At 39.6% G+C, this 16,020-nt stretch overlaps 1 protein-coding gene across 3 annotated transcripts in view; it reads left to right on the forward strand.

Moving 5' to 3' along the window:
* The window catches only part of apbb1ip (amyloid beta precursor protein binding family B member 1 interacting protein), a 178,371-nt gene that overhangs the window by 137,445 nt on the left and 24,906 nt on the right, over window positions 1-16,020 (forward strand). For all 3 annotated transcript variants that reach the window (XM_087987448.1, XM_087987449.1, XM_087987447.1), the window contains exons 8-11: window positions 3,581-3,652; window positions 7,051-7,194; window positions 7,868-7,978; window positions 15,676-15,774. In XM_087987448.1, coding sequence (XP_087843574.1) covers window positions 3,581-3,652; window positions 7,051-7,194; window positions 7,868-7,978; window positions 15,676-15,774 — 426 coding nt within the window. The remainder of the gene's footprint in view (window positions 1-3,580; window positions 3,653-7,050; window positions 7,195-7,867; window positions 7,979-15,675; window positions 15,775-16,020) is intronic.

The following is a 16,020-nucleotide window of genomic DNA, read 5'->3' on the forward strand; positions in this document are numbered from 1 at the left end:
AATCAATTTAGGTAAAGGGGCAGTACAGAGAGATCTGGGTGTTCTTGTACACCAGTCAATGAAGGCAAGCATGCAGGTACAGCAGGTAGTGAAGAAGGCTAATAGTATGCTGGCCTTCATAACAAGAGAAATTGAGTATAGAGCAAAGAGGTGCTTCTGCAGCTGTACAGGGCCTTGGTGAGACCGGACCTGGAGTACTGTATGCAGTTCTGGTCTCCAAATTTGAGGAAAGACATTCTGGCTATTGAGGGAGTGCAGCGTAGGTTCACGAGGTCAATTCCTGGAATGGCGGGATAACCTTACACTGAAAGACTGAAGCGACTGGGCTTGTATACCCTTGAGTTTAGAAGACTGAGAGGGGATCTGATTGAGACATATAAGATTATTAAAGGATTGGACACTCTGGAGGCAGGGAACATGTTTCCGCTGATGGGTGAGTGCCGAACCATAGGACACAGCTTAAAAATACTGGGTAGACCATTTAGGACAGAGATGAGGAGAAACTTCTTCACCTAGAGAGTGGTGGCTGTGTGGAATGCTCTGCCCCAGAGGGCAGTGGAGGCCCAGTCTCTGGATTCATTTAAGAAAGAGTTGGATAGAGCTCTCAAAGATAGTGGAATCAAGGATTATGGAGATAAGGCAGTAACAGGATACTGATTAGGAATGATCAGCCATGATCATATTGAATGGCGGTGCAGGCTCGAAGGGCTGAATGGCCTACTCCTGCACCTATTGTCTATTGTCTATGATGCATCTTTCTCAAACAGCTTTTCTTTTCAACCAGTAGATCCTTGTATTTTTGCTGAGTCATGTTAGACTAAATCTTTCAAAGAATTGCTAAATATCTCCATAAAAGTTTGCCAGAACAATTTTATTTTTTTTTAACCTAATTTCCAAGTTCACCTTAGCCAGCTTTGTGTTCAAACCCTAGAATTTGAGAGCTAGTGAAGAATTTCCTCGAATTTCTTTCTAAATTGACCAATTTTCTGTTGTGGTTTGGCTCTCAGGAGGTGTGTATCTGGGCTGGGTAATGTGGGAGGAAGAATCAAATATTCATTTTGATAACACCTTTTCTGGATACTGCCTGGCTGCGTGGACCAGCTAGTCTTTTCCTGTCACTTTCTGTACATTGTTCTGTTCAACAGTGTTAATGAAGTCAGGCTCTTCAACTTGTTCCAGTAGCTCAGAGGTCTTATAAACTAAGAGCAGACTTTCTGTTTGACATTGGGCATTAAAGTGAACTTCACCTACACTCAGAGATGGGTCACTTTCTCTCACTCGATCACATAGTACTCAGCATATTACATATCCATACACAAGTAGCTTGGCAAATTTTGTGGAGGGGTGTGCAGTATTCCCCACCTCTGCTGACACCTCCAGCGATTGAAGATCCTGGTGCCATCTTTCCAGGGTACCCATACCTTGCCAGTCAGAAGCATCACTTGTGTTCTTGTTCTGAACATGTTCTGGCCCTTCCACCCTGCATCCCTCAACCAAGTTAAAAATCACAAGGTTATAGTCCAACAGGTTTATTTGGAAGTACAAGCTATCGGAGTGCTGCTCCTTTGTCAGGTAACTAGCTTGCACTTCCAAATAAATCTGTTGGACTGTAACCTGGTGGTGTGTGATTTTTAACGTTGTTCACACCAGTCCAACACCGGCACCTCCACATCATTCCTTATCCAGGACAGACTTCCAGAATAATTCTGCAAAGATGAGTTACAGGCCAGAAGGTTATACAGAATATAAAGAACAATTAAGATTAACTAAAAGATTAAGAAGAAAGGGGAATTTAAAATACAAGAGAAAGCCAGCTAAAATTATAAAAAGATAATAGTCAGTTTCTTTGGGTAACTGAAAAGGAAGTGAGTTTTGGCCCTTTGGAGAGTTAATAATGGAAAATAGGGAAGTGGTAGATATATTGAATAGATATTTTGCAACTGTTCTCACTTCTCAAGAGAAGTAACATCCAGAAATAATTGTATATCAGCAAAAACCTTAAATCAAGGACACTGAGACAACTGTTATAATTAAAATCGCTTAAATCTTCTGGTCCTGCTGGATTTCACAGGGATGCCAGAAGAGTGACTATGGAGATAGTAGATGGATTGGTTTTAATTTTCCAAATTCTAGAAAGGTCCCATCAGATTGAAAATATCAAAAAGGGAAAGGGAAAATAGAAAACAATAAGCCAGGTGGTCTACCAAAACTCAGCAAAAATACTAGGAGCTATTAGTTCAAAAATTATAGCACTGCACTTAGAAGATCTTAAGGCAACAGGCAAGGTCGGCATGATTTTATGGAAAAGAAATGTTTTCTTTTTGACTTATTTATGAGAGTTCTTTCAGGAAGTAACAATATAGTTAAGACGAACTGTTGGATGTGTTGTTCTCAAGGTTCTAGAATGGATAAAACAAAGTGCCACATCAAATATTAGTGTGGAAAATATGAACTCAGTGTTATGGGCAACACACTTGCATAGATAGTGGATTAGTTTGTTAATGTGGATGTAAATAGGTAGTTTTTGAATTGACAGAATGTGACAAGAGGTGTCCCCATTATATCAGTATTGGAACCTCAGTTATTTACAATTTATCTCAATGTCTTGGATTTGAGCCGGAATTGCTGAGTGGATGATTCATCCCAGCCTCCAGTGGACCACAGCATCATAATACCAGTCTTCAGCCAATTCGACTCACTCCGTGTAATATCAAGAAATGTTTGGAGGCACTGAATATTCAAAGACTACAGGCCCTGGCAACATTCTGGCAATAGTACTAAAGACCTTTGCTCCAGAATTTGCCACTCCTCTGGCCAAGTTCTTCCAGTACAGCTACAGCACTGGCATCTACCTGACAGGGTGGAAAATTGCCCAGTGTGTCCTATACACAGTAAGTAAGACAAATCCAACCCAGCCAATTACTACCCATCAGTCTACTCTTGATCATCAGTAAAGTGAAGGAAGGTGTCATCAATAGTGCTATCAAGCAGCACTTGCTGAGCAATAACCTATTCAGTGATTCCCAGTTTGAATTCCACCACAGTTATTCACTTCCTGACCTCATTACTGCATTGGTTCAAACATGAGGAGAAGAGCTGAATTCCAGAAGTCAGGTGGTAGTCCTCAATATTAAGGCTCCATTCCATTGAGTGTGACATCAAGAAGCCCTAGCAAAATTGTAATCAGTGAGTATCAGGGACAAATTGTTTTCTGGTTGGAGTCATACCTGGCACATAGTAAGAGGGTCATGGTTATTGGAGGTCAGTCATCTTAGCTCCAGGATAGCTCTGCAGGAGTTCCTCAGGATAGTGTCCTAGGTCCAATCATCTTCAGCTGCTTCATCAATGACCTTCCCTCCAACATAAGGACAAAAGTGGGGATGTTTGCTGATGATTGCACAACGTTCAGCACCATTCACAACTTTCCAGATACAGAAAAAACTCAAAAACTACATTATATTAATATTCAGTGCCAGTCATTTAACATTCATAATGTACATGGTAAATTTTATCCTGTGACAATATATTGCATTCTGCCACAGTTCAGAGAATTAACAATCCTTTGTGTTTTTTTATCCAGAATTTCTACATTGCAAAGAAGAAAGCAGAAGGGAAGAATATGAAAGAGAAAAACAAAGAGGCTTTACTTGAGGTGAGTAAATGCTTCATACACTTAACAACAATCCAGTATTTTATTTGAAGCATATCAATTTATAGCACAAACAATCATACTGAGAATTCACATCAAAGGCAAGTGGACCATCTTCAGTGTGACTGGAGGGACAGGGAGGGTGGGGTTGCAGAGACCATCTCTGGAGTGTCTTGAAAGGAGATTTCTGAGGGGCCTATGTGTGGTTTCTCCTTTGGCTGAGTGTCCCCTGGCAACACCCTGTATCCCTGTGAGTAAGAGGCACTGGAGTGAGTATGAGTGTTTTCCATTCTCCTCTTGCCATGCCTTTGGTCCTGCGTATCTTCTTCACATGTGTGCATCTCTCCAGAAGACTCTGAGGGTGCTGGACCTGGATCTCCTTGGAAGCAGTCAATCTATTCATGGAGCAACCAGACAGTCATATGTTTGGGGCAACTTGGTCCCTTAGACATAGGTACAGTTCTGCAGCCACTGAGCAATGAGGACCAATGTGTCCTATATACCTGGTCTGCTCTTATTCCTCCCTGAGCAATGTGGAAAATGTTGCTGATTGCCACCACCAAAGGGTCCTCTCCTGCATGGGGCTGAGCCATTGCCTGGTCTCTGGTAGTCCTTTGAGTGCCAGCAGCCTGGGCCGCATCGTCCTTGAATGATTGTGGCACTGTCACAGTGAGGTGCTCACCAGAGTGTACTCCCAAACATTCTAAACCTTAGGCTCCCACAGAGATGTCTGTATCTGTAAGCTGATGGGATTGCAGGAGGCAACTCTTATCCTCAGAGTTGTTCTGGTGGGAATGGGCTATTTATCTGCTGGCGTCATGGACATCTGGCTGGCAAAACACAAAGGAGAGAAGGCATAGTGGTTAGAAGTGGTTTGTGATGATTGACGTTAGCAGCAGGGCTAATGTGAGAATTGCAGTGGAGTGTAGAATGATATCTAGTCAGTTGGCAGGGCACCTATGCCTTGGTGCCTCTGTGGAAGCAGTCCTGATTTGTTTGCTTCAAGGAACAGAACTCTTTCCTCATTGTGGGTGAGGAACCTAAGGTCTAGAATCCTCCCACCTATCTGATCACTGTCTGCCCTCTTATGTGTTGTCTTCTCCTGGACTGAGAGAAAGGAAGTTATTGAGTGTGGTGAAAATGACTGGCTCAGCTTTTAGTGCTGGTGCAGCTCATCAAAAGATGGTGAGGTGTTGCGGATAAGTGAATGTACAATGCAGATGCCATGCAGGATTAGAAGTATATAAGATTGGGGGTGTTGACAGCATGTAAGGGAGAAGATGTTGTACAGCCTTGGTGGAATGTGGCTACAGTAGCAGAGACAAAGTGAGTGTGCGGTATTGGAAAGAAACTTAGCAGAGGAGAGGTCATTGGCATTCTTATGGCATTGCTGACCATTCCTCCAGAATACAGAGACCATGCTGACCTGGGTGGTGATCTCTGACCAGGCTGCCAGATCCTGGTGTCATGGTCTTCTCTGCTGGTCATCTGCATCACCTCAACCATCAGGACCTTCAGGGCCCTGTCAGAGAATTGTGGCATCTCCGACATCTTCAGAGTGACAGTTGTCACTGAGCAGGGAGCAGCTTTGGAAAGCCAGTACTTCTTCAGGCACACAATGGCCCTTTAAATATGGTACCAGATCCAGGAATGCTGGTCTTTGGGTAGATATCCATTGTGTGAGAAGCTATTCTGGGAATGATGAGTGGTAAGATGGGGATAGAATCAATTGAAAGAGATGCCATAAGGGTGAGGCAGGTGATGAATGAGGTGAGTTTAGTAAGGTATGGTGAGATATTTCACTAGGCCTCACAGCAAAAAAAAACCTCCAAACAAAATGACACAACTAGCACTCAGCCCATAAAACATAAGACTCAAGCCATAGTAGAATCTAAACTAAAAGAACACCAGATAAATGAGTAAAGCATTGCAGAATATTTAGCATATGACATGTTTTATAATGAAGGCCCGGCATCATTAATGGCTTTAAATACAGATATATTATTGCTTCCCTTTCAATTGCTTTGGGACTAGATTGTGATCAATCTGTATTTAAGAATAAAATTCCAAACAGGTGTTGGGCTGTTTTGCACAAGACATAACACTATGAACAGTTCTGAAGAAGGGTTACTCTTTGATTTGTTTCCTTAGCAGGTCAATGAATATTGGAGGAGAGCTTTTCATTCTCAATGCTGTCCCCTACATAGAGACATTCCAGACTCAATGGTGTCTAATGTGGCTTTACTTGTGAATGAGTATCATTTATCTGCACTTGTACATTAAATTTGCAACATATGCAATGTTGATTGTAATATAAATCATTGAGCCATTTCAAAAACGCACTGAAGAAAACCAAGGAAGTGTACTTTGAACATTCAACTGTGGGTAATATGAAACTAACGAATAATTAAAGTCAGTTATTAGATATTACAGATAATCAGTTGTAAAAGTCCATTCTTGTGAGGTTTTCCAATACTTTAACAAGATCAGTTCCTCCCATGTTTTCCTAAAAATACTTTTGTCTTTCCTGCTGGAGTTGCTGCTATGACAAAACTACTTATTCGACAATTAAGCAATATGGGACTTCTTGTGGTTGTGAAAGGTGCAACATAAAAGTTAATTCTTTCTTTTATGTGTGAGATTAGCAAAGTAAAGTTCCAGATTACAGAGTACAGCTGACAAGCTTTTCATAAGCCAACAGGACAGAATGAATATATAATAAGCTAGGGTTGAATTGCAAGCTTTAAAATAAGCAGTCGGTTAAAGAATGCTTTCCCTTGTTGAAGTGTACTATAAACCCTGACTGTAATCTGTTTTAAATCCTTTGTTTCACACAATAACAAAGGTGATTGTCTTGTGGGATTTTTTAAACTTAAAAATAGGCCTATAATTCATAACATAATCTATTTTAATTAACATTGTGATACTGTGACACCAGCATGACACTGAAAAGATAGTTCCCTCAACATGATCAATGAGGAATTAACCATAATCCAGAAAGAACCATGGGCATCTCTCTCCATTAGAAAGAGAGAAAGATTATATATCTATATATCTTCAAGGTCCTAACAATTTCACTAGTCCAAAGACTCTAAGATTAATTTTGTCCTGATGAATTTGGCACAACTAAAATTTCATCCTGAAATCTTCTTGGTTCAGAAGTAGTACGAAACATATCCAATAAAGTTAGCTCAGAGTTTTCAATTTCAGGCATTTCAGTTTCCTGATTGTATCATTTTGATAAATGTGATTGTTCAGTTCCCTAGAGAATTATAGCATATTAGTTTATCCCACTTTGAGCATCTGACCCACCTGTAACTCATGTTTATTAGTTTTATTAGAACATACTTTCGAAGTTTAATGTTTCCCATCACATAAACTAAATTTATGTGTGCACACAGGAATGTTTCTGTGGAACATCAGTCATTGTACCAGAGCTTGAAGGAGCCCTCTGTGTAAAAGAAGATGGAAAGAAGTCGTGGAAACGTCGATACTTTCTCCTACGAGCTTCAGGGATTTATTATGTTCCTAAAGGAAAAACTAAGGTCAGAAATTGTAAAGATGCATTTTTTGCCAAAAGAATATTCATGAGATTTAAGCTAAAGTAGAGCTTAAACAAATAGCTGAAATCATCGTTCAGGGGTCAGAGGTACCTATAGCCTAAATGAAAAACAGTAAAAGATTGACAGCATGCACTTCTCTAGCAAGGAAGGACTGGTGCTTCGTCAGTCCTAATAAAAGAAAGCATTACAGATGTTTATACTCCACCTTAGTGACAGTAGCACATCCCGCAGAGAACTTAAATGCATCTATTAATCAACATTGGGTCTTCTGGTCACTTACAATGTTGTTTTTTTTTTCTTCTGTAATGGGATGTGAACATAACCAGCAAGGTCGGCATTTGTTATCCATTGTTGATTGTTATCCATTTGTTATCCATTCTTGAACAGTGCAGTTAATTTGGTGTAGGAACACTGACAGTACAGATAGGGAGTTTCAGGATTTTCAGCCAGTGACAATAAAAAAAACAGTGACTAGTTCAGACATGGCCTGGAGGAGTACTTGCATATGGTGGTCTTCTCATGCATCTATTGTCTTCTCCTCTAGCTAGTCACAGTCATGGCTTGGAAGATGTAAATGAGTTTGTGAAGAATTCCTCTAATGAGAATTTTGATCAAATCTGAAAACATGCTCTAAATGATTTGACTTTTTCAACAGACATCTCGTGATCTGGTTTGCTTCATCCAGTTTGAGAATGTCAATATTTACTATGGAGTGAATTACAAGGCGAAATACAAAGCACCAACTGACCACTGCTTTGTACTGAAGGTAAACACAGTAATTATATTTAAAACATTAGCTGCTTTTATCTTTCTAATTTTGTTAAAAACTGTTTTATCAGTTTAACAGAAATTTGGAAGCATTAAACATGCAATTGCAAACTGTATACATCAACTGTGATACTAAATCAAGATAGAGGGGATAAGATCATTTCACAACCATAGCACAGTTGCAATGAATGATTCCTCTGGCTGAGAAATTCTTGAGGCTGACAATTGGCATAATAAGTAGAAGCATGTCCCTTACTTGTAAGTGTGTAGATACTAGAAATAATTGGTGGTGCATTGATTCTACTTGCAATTAAAGCAAAATGCTCAAAAGTAATAATCTCTGGATTACTCCCAGTTCCACGTGCGAGTGAGAGTAGGAGTAGGAGGATAGTACAGATGAATGTATGGCTGATGCAAGGGGCAGGGATTCAGATGTTTGTATCATTGGGATTTGTTCTGGGGCAGAAATGACCTGTACAAGAGGGATAGGTTGCACCTGAGCTGGAAGGGAATCAATATTGTAGCAGAGACATTTGCGAGGGCTACTCAGGAAGGTTTAGATTCGCCTGGCAGGGGGAGTGGGAGCCCAAGCAGTAGTGAGACAAGAGCGAAAGTTGAATCTGGTCCATAAGTTAAAGATAGCAATTAAATAGACAAGGAAGGCAAGAGCGTGGTAGAAAACAAGGGAAGACTGATGAATTAAAATGCATTTATTTCAATGCGTGAGGCCTGATAGGTCAGGCAGATGAACTCAGGACATGATGGGAACATGGGACTGGGAGATCATAGCTATTACAGAAACATGGCTGAGGGAGGGACAGGACTGGCAGCTCAATGTTATGGGGTATAGCTGCTGTAGGAAGGATAGAAAGGGAGGCAAAAGAGAAGGTCGGAGGAGTTGTTGACGAAGGATACGAAAGTCAGAGGAGTTGTTGACAGTGAGGAAGGATGTGGCAGGTTACAGCAGGATATAGAGAAGCTGCAGAGCTGGGCAGAAAGGTGGCAAATGGAATTCAATGTAGCTAAATGTGAGGTGATTCACTTTGGGAAGAATAACAAAAAGATGGGGTACTGGGCTAATGGTCGGATACTTGGTAGTGTGGATGAGCAGAGGGATCTTGGTGTCCATGTACACAGATCTCTGAAAGTTGCCACCCAGGTAAATAGTGCGGTGAGGAAGGCATATGGCGTACTGGCTTTTATTGGTAGAGGAATTGAGTTCCGGAGTCCTGAGGTCATGATGCAGTTGTATAAAACTCTGGTGCGGCCGCATCTGGAATATTGTGTGCAGTTTTGGTCGCCATACTATAGGAAGGATGTGGAGGCACTGGAACGGGTGCAGAGGAGGTTTACCAGGATGTTGCCTGGTATGGAAGGAAGATCGTATGAGGATAGACTGAGACACTTGGGGCTGTTTTCATTAGAGAAAAGAAGGTTTAGGGGTGACTTGATTGAGGTGTACAAGATGATTAGGGGGTTAGATAGGGTTGACAGTGTGAACCTTTTCCCGCGTATGGAGTCGGGTATTACAAGGGGGCATAGCTTTAAATTAAGGGGGGGTAGATATAGGACTGAAGTTAGGGGTAGGTTCTTCACTCAGCGAGTCGTAAGTTCATGGAATGCCCTGCCAGCAGCAGTGGTGGACTCTCCCTCTTTATGGGCATTTAAGCGGGCATTGGATAGGTATATGGAGGATAGTGGGTTAGTATAGGTTAGGTGGGCTTGGATCGGCGCAACATCGAGGGCCAAAGGGCCTGTACTGCGCTGTATTCTTCTATGTTCTATGTTCTAAGGGGGAGTGGTGTTTTTGATTAGGGAAAACATCATGATGTACTTAGAGACAATATTCCTAGGGATTCATCCAGTGAAGCTATATGGGTGCAACTGAGAAATAAGAAAGAGGTTACTATTTTGATGGGATTGTACAATAGGCTGTCCAAAGTTCAGCAGGAAATTGAGTGGCAAATATGTCGGGAGTTTGCAGATAGCTGTAAGAATAATTGGGTTGTAATAATGGGGGATTTTAACTTTCCAAACATAGACTGGGGCTGCCATAGTGTTAAGAGCTTATACTGGGAGGAATTTATTAAGGGTGTTCAAGAAAATTTTCTCAATATGTAGATCACGAGTGATGGGGCAAAACTTGACCTTCTTTTGGGAAATAAGGCAGGGCAAATGATTGAGGTACTAGTTAGGGAGCAGTCTGGGACCAGTGACCATAATTATATTAGTTTTACAATAGTTATGGAAAAGGATAAGCCTGGTCCAATTGAGGCAAGATCAATTTTAATGTTATTATACAGGAATTTTATATTATACCTGAATCTGACTGCAACTTCAGAATATTGGGCATTCTCAGGTTAGTACAGGAATGTGCAGTCTCTCTTTCTCAGGTCTTTGATACAGGTTGTACTGAGAACATTGCCATCCCTGTGATATTTTCCCAGTTGATCATGTTGCTTTGCTAGTTTCCGTCTCTACCAGAATATGGTACTGAGCAAGGTCCTTTGAAGTAGTTTGCTGCCACCAATCCTCTTTTGTCTTTGCTTTGTCTTGGGGCTGTCTACCATGTAGTAGTAGAAGGTACAACACCAAAATGTTATCAATAAAGACACTATTCTTAGATAAAAACATTTACTGAATAAGAACAATAAACATAACTGTAATTAGTCTGGCATAATTGCTGAGACTTAAGGAAGTTGGTACAGATACACCTGTTCCCTCCAAAAGTTAAAGTAGAACTTCGCATCTCCACCCGCAAGCTGTGTGTGATATCAATAGAATGGGTAAAGCCAATGTTGAATATTAATCCATTTAGAACCATGACAATATGCAACATCTCCCCTTTAACTTTTCTCCTCAGAGTCAGTCTGTTGTAAATCATGAAAGTAAGTCAATTTCACATATTACTATCTCATCTCCCACTTCACTTCAGTCTCTAACTTGACAAATGCAAATAGTCTAGATTTTGACACTTTTCTCAGAACACATTCACTTTGTACCTAGAAAGTGCTTGGTCTCTTCCTTTAAGACTAGTGATCCTTGCTCTGATCTGTCAATCATTTCTGCACTGGAGCTTCTTTGTCTCTTGGATATGCTTTGTGGAGGATATCATTCTTTATCAACCTTATTGTTACAACATTATCTCAGCTGGAGAACCCATAATTTCCTCAATTTTCTTCCTTAAAGGCAAAGGCTCTGTTGAAATCAATACATTATTCCATGTGGTCTCCTGGATTTCAGGATTATCAATTATATTGTAATTGGAAGAGGTAATCTCTAAGACTCCGGACACTTTGACAAGGCAGTTTCATCTTCCCGATTGTGTCCTGGATCTATTAATGTTTCAAAGCTTATCACCCTCAGGTCGCTAATCAAGCTGGATGTCTTTAGCCACCTGTTGTGGATGTTTTGATCATGAAGGAAAATTTTTATGACTCTATGATTCTCTTCTGTTACTGAAAGATTACAGCTCATTCAGTGCTCTCTCTGTTACTGGCATTGACTGTTCTGTTTTAGAAGATGGAGGATTGAACATTTCCACTAATTCTGTATAATATGTGGCATTCTCTATGTTGGCAATTTTAGACAGCTCTCTTGTGCCACTGTATGTGATCACATTGAGCTGTTTGTCTGTTTGAGTTCTGTCATGAGTTCAGGAAGGCTAACGATGCCAACCTTTTTCTGATTATCTCTCGACTAGTTCATCAATAACAGTTTTTTCATGGCCTAGTGTCTAGATAGCTGTTTATTTCTGGACCAGTACTTCTCTGGGAGGTTGTCAATTCCCTCCTACTCCTCCTTATGAAGTTGAGGTTGAGATATGCATGCAGGCTCAAGTTTGTCAATTACAATGTCATCTTTTTTCAGTTCTTTAATGTGTATTGTATTGCACAATGTGCTTCTGAAGCTATTCCACATACACCATGTAATCTTATCTCTGTAAGCGGTATCTTCTGCTTCTTCAGCAGTAACTGATCTGTTAGGAAAGTAACACTTCCTTGATTCTTAAATATGTTATCAGCATTGCTGATGAGGCCTGCATTTGGACTACCTGATGGCTTGCTAGTCCAGTTCAGAGGGCAGCTAAAAATCAGTCCATTATTGGGGGTCTAGGGTCATATGTATGCCAGAACAGATGAGGATAACAGATTTTCTTCCTGAAGGACAATAGTGAAGCACATGGGTTTTTACAATAGTTTCATAGCACTGTTACTGTGACTAGCTTTATTTTCCAGTTCTATCAACTGAATTCACATTCCCATCGGGGTCATAATGGGAAGTGAACTCATGTACTCAGAGGATTAGACTGAGCCTCTGGACTTTTAGGCCACAGACAGTACCGCTATGTCACCATTTCCCTAGTGTTAGGCTTCACTCTCAGGATCTGTCAATATGCCAAACATAATTTGAATAACTTTCTCCAAAGATGAACCTTCCTTGGACTGTAAGAAATCTGACAAAATTTAAGTAAGAATTCCAACGACAATTCTGTCTCTAGTAAATTCTGATTTCATAGCTCCATACTCATAGCTTTTCATTAATCTGTAGAGGTGAAAAGTGGATTTAGGTGATTAGTGGAGTTGTGTACAGATTCTCCTGGATGTTAAACTCTTTTTTTAAAATCTTGTTACCATATCAAGCAGATAATCAACATGGCAGCCATTGAATTATACAAGTTCTGTCTCTTCTGGATTAGTTAATTTCCCTAGAAATGTCGCCAATTGAGTCATCTGGTCAAATGCAGGTATAATTTATAATGGTGGTGTTCTACCATGCAGATCTCTTCATATATGTGACCACTAGTACTTCCATTGCTCTAAAATTGTATTTTATTTCTGCACATATTCTGGAAGGGACCTACAGTTTTTCAAATGTAGTATTTCTTAGTGATGGCTGAACATGGTCTATGCCTGTGAGTGTTTGTTGGAAGTAGAGCTGACAATGTTGTTTTTAAAATGTGTCTAGTGTATTCTCTGTGCAGGCTTATCATATAATCCTCTAAACAGCCCATGGTTTATAAAGTCCAAAGATTCTGTTGCCCTCTTGAGGTCTGAGAGACTTTCTGATTTATGATTTCAGCATGATTTGAACAGCTATCTCCAAAATTAAACCTTCTTCCAGCTATAAAAATTCTGATAAAGTTTCACGAAGGATTCCAATAACAATTCTTTCTCTTATGAATTCTGGTTTCAATACTCCATATTTACAGTTTTATACCAATCGATAGAAGTAATTATTGATGTTGCCTGTGACTTCTCCTGGAAGCTGAATTCTCTGTTAAATCTTGCTCCTTCAAGACTTCGGTTTGCTCTTAAAATTTAATCATTATCAAAGTCTTTTAGGACATCTTCAAAGTTTCTATACTTTGTTTGATGTTTTGTCAGTTAATAACATCATCCATAGTCAGCCCGAATGAATATAATAGTGCAGTCACTTGCTTAGCTTCAGTCTCAGTGTTTAATTTTAAAACAATGCTGTACCTCAAGAATTGTCACTACTATGAAATTTAGTCTTGTGTTCTGTATGGTCCTTCTCTGACCCTGAATCTGATAGTAATTATTACATCTTTTTGATTTCTTCTCAAAGTGCCAATTGATCGTAATCTGTATCATTTCAACACAGCATTAAATCTTTAAGCTTGTAGTCCTTTAATCAATAATGCTGTTTGAAATTTAATGTCTGCACAGTTTGTTAGATGCCATACCACAGCAATGTTACAGTATTTCGATTGTTTGCTAGTCTTTTTAATTCTGTTCTTCTATAATACTCTACCAAATTCTTCAAAAATTACTCTAAATTGTATTCCTGATTGTTCTGTAGTGATCTATTGCTTTCAAGCTGTGTGAATCTGTTCTTCTACATACTATGTTCTTGTTCTTCTTATTAGGCTTTCCTGTCTTTTTCAGATCTTTCTTTTTTTAACTTTCAAGATAATGGCTCCTGGTTCTTCTAGGTTTCCTCACCTACTGCAGCCAACTTGCTATCCAAGCTCATCTTTGAAAACATAATATTTTCTCACTTTTCAAAGTGTAAAACACCAAGCATTTTCTTCTTTACATTTTTAAAAATAAAATTCCCTGGTTGTGGCTTTAATAAATCTTACTGCCAAAATCTCAAAGGCGTCTGTATTTTCTAAGTGGGGCTGGATTTTCTCTGTTTCATTAGCTTCTTACCAGCCTCTGAATGAAGCTTTGCCTTTGGAGTGTTGAGTTTGCCTTTGTGCTGCTTCCACAGATGCTACAATTTCTCTCTCTGTGTTGGCAATTGTGCTTCAGCTGCTGACTTATTGCTCTTCTTAAAGCAGTAATATTCTTAAAGTGGTAAACTGGATTTTTTTCTCTTCATGGCCTGGGTCAGTTCTGCACCAGTGCAACTGTGTGATATTCTTCAATGATCGCTGTTTGCACTTTCTGGTATTTGCCATCTTTTACAATTTGTGGTACTGGATAAGGGTTGGAGGTAGCTTGCTGCCATCAATCTTCTTTGTCTTGGGCATACTAATGATTAGTGGTACAGAATACACCTCTGCAGAGTACTTACAGAAGAGAGACTGTTCTTAGAAAATAACACTTATGACATGATAGCAATATGTGCAACTATATTCAGTCAGGCATAATTGCCTGGATTTTATGGAACTAGTAGAGATATGTTTAATTTGTCTAACAGCTAGAGTAGAACACCTTCTTTCCAGTAATTTGAGCTACTGAGATAACAACTTGAAATATTTTCCACTATCATGTGGAGTGTAAATGATGCTGCATCATGATTTTCTGCTTTCAGACAAAAGCGATAGTGTGCAGATTTTCTTTTGGGATCTTTAACCTGCAATTCTTAATAGTAATGAAAGCAGTACAGCATGGTCGTGTTACCCCAAATGTATACGGCTCCGATGTGTATATTTACAAAGTTGCAATTTCCATGTCCTGTATCAATAAAACTAAAACACATATTTGAGCCATAATATCAGCATAATTGTTACTTGATTTGCATGTATTGCACAACTGGTAAGTATGTATACAAGCATGACCCTCTTCCATAAAGAAAATCTAGAAGAATTGAATAGCAGAATGCTTTATCACAACTTTACCGAGTTGACAGACCCAGGTAATATTCTGGGGACCCAGGCAGTTGGTTGAATTGGAATTTAATATATGAAAATCCGGAGTTAGGAGTCCAATGATGCCTCATGAATCCATTGTTGACTGTCAGAAAAACCATCCGGTTCACTACTATCTTTTAAAAAGGAAACCTATGTCCTTAGCTGATCTGGCCAACATGTGACTCAAGATCTATAGCATTGCTGTTGAACCTTGCCTGCTTTCTGGGCAATTAGGGTGGGCAATATTGGGCTAGCCAATATGTCCATGTCCCATGAATGAACAAGAGAAAAACTGACCAGTCAATTGAAGCTCTAGCTTCATGCAGCTGCACTTCCTCCCAATGGAATGAGATTTTTCTCAATTTTTTTTAGTCTGTAAGATATATATTGTCTTGATTTGATAATCAATTTGGTCATCTTTGTTCAAATGAAACCTCCACAAGAAGTAAAAGTCTTTCACTTCCATCAGATTGCCCAGGTGACTTTCTCAAAACAATTGATTTAAATGCCTGTAAAATCCGACAGTTGAATGCATAACATTTTTAAAAGATTAGAGATTAGCACAAACTTTAATGATCAATCCAATTTTCTAGCACCCTCAGATTCAGAAAGAGTCACAATACATCAAGTATCTGTGCTGCGATGATCCCTGGGCTCTACAACAGTGGATAACAGGGATACGAATAGGAAAGGTGAGTGAAAATGGAAACAATGATTTTATTACTTAAATAGAGTAAGGGGGACATTAGTCAGAAAGGACTAGCATCTACAACCCTTATCTTCTAAAGTGCTTTACTTTTTTTTGCTATAATCTTCCCTCATTGAGCTATTCCTCTTCATCTTGTTCTCTCCTTCTGAAAATAGCGTAGAACCTACTACTACTCTTGGCACTCCCAAAACCAGTTACCAAGAGGATGGCATGGTGGTTCAGTGGTTAG

Source organism: Chiloscyllium plagiosum, unplaced genomic scaffold (genome assembly GCF_037043375.1).
Source record: "Chiloscyllium plagiosum isolate Xiang-an unplaced genomic scaffold, Cpla_swu_hap1 HiC_scaffold_5, whole genome shotgun sequence".
NCBI lineage: Eukaryota > Metazoa > Chordata > Chondrichthyes > Orectolobiformes > Hemiscylliidae > Chiloscyllium > Chiloscyllium plagiosum.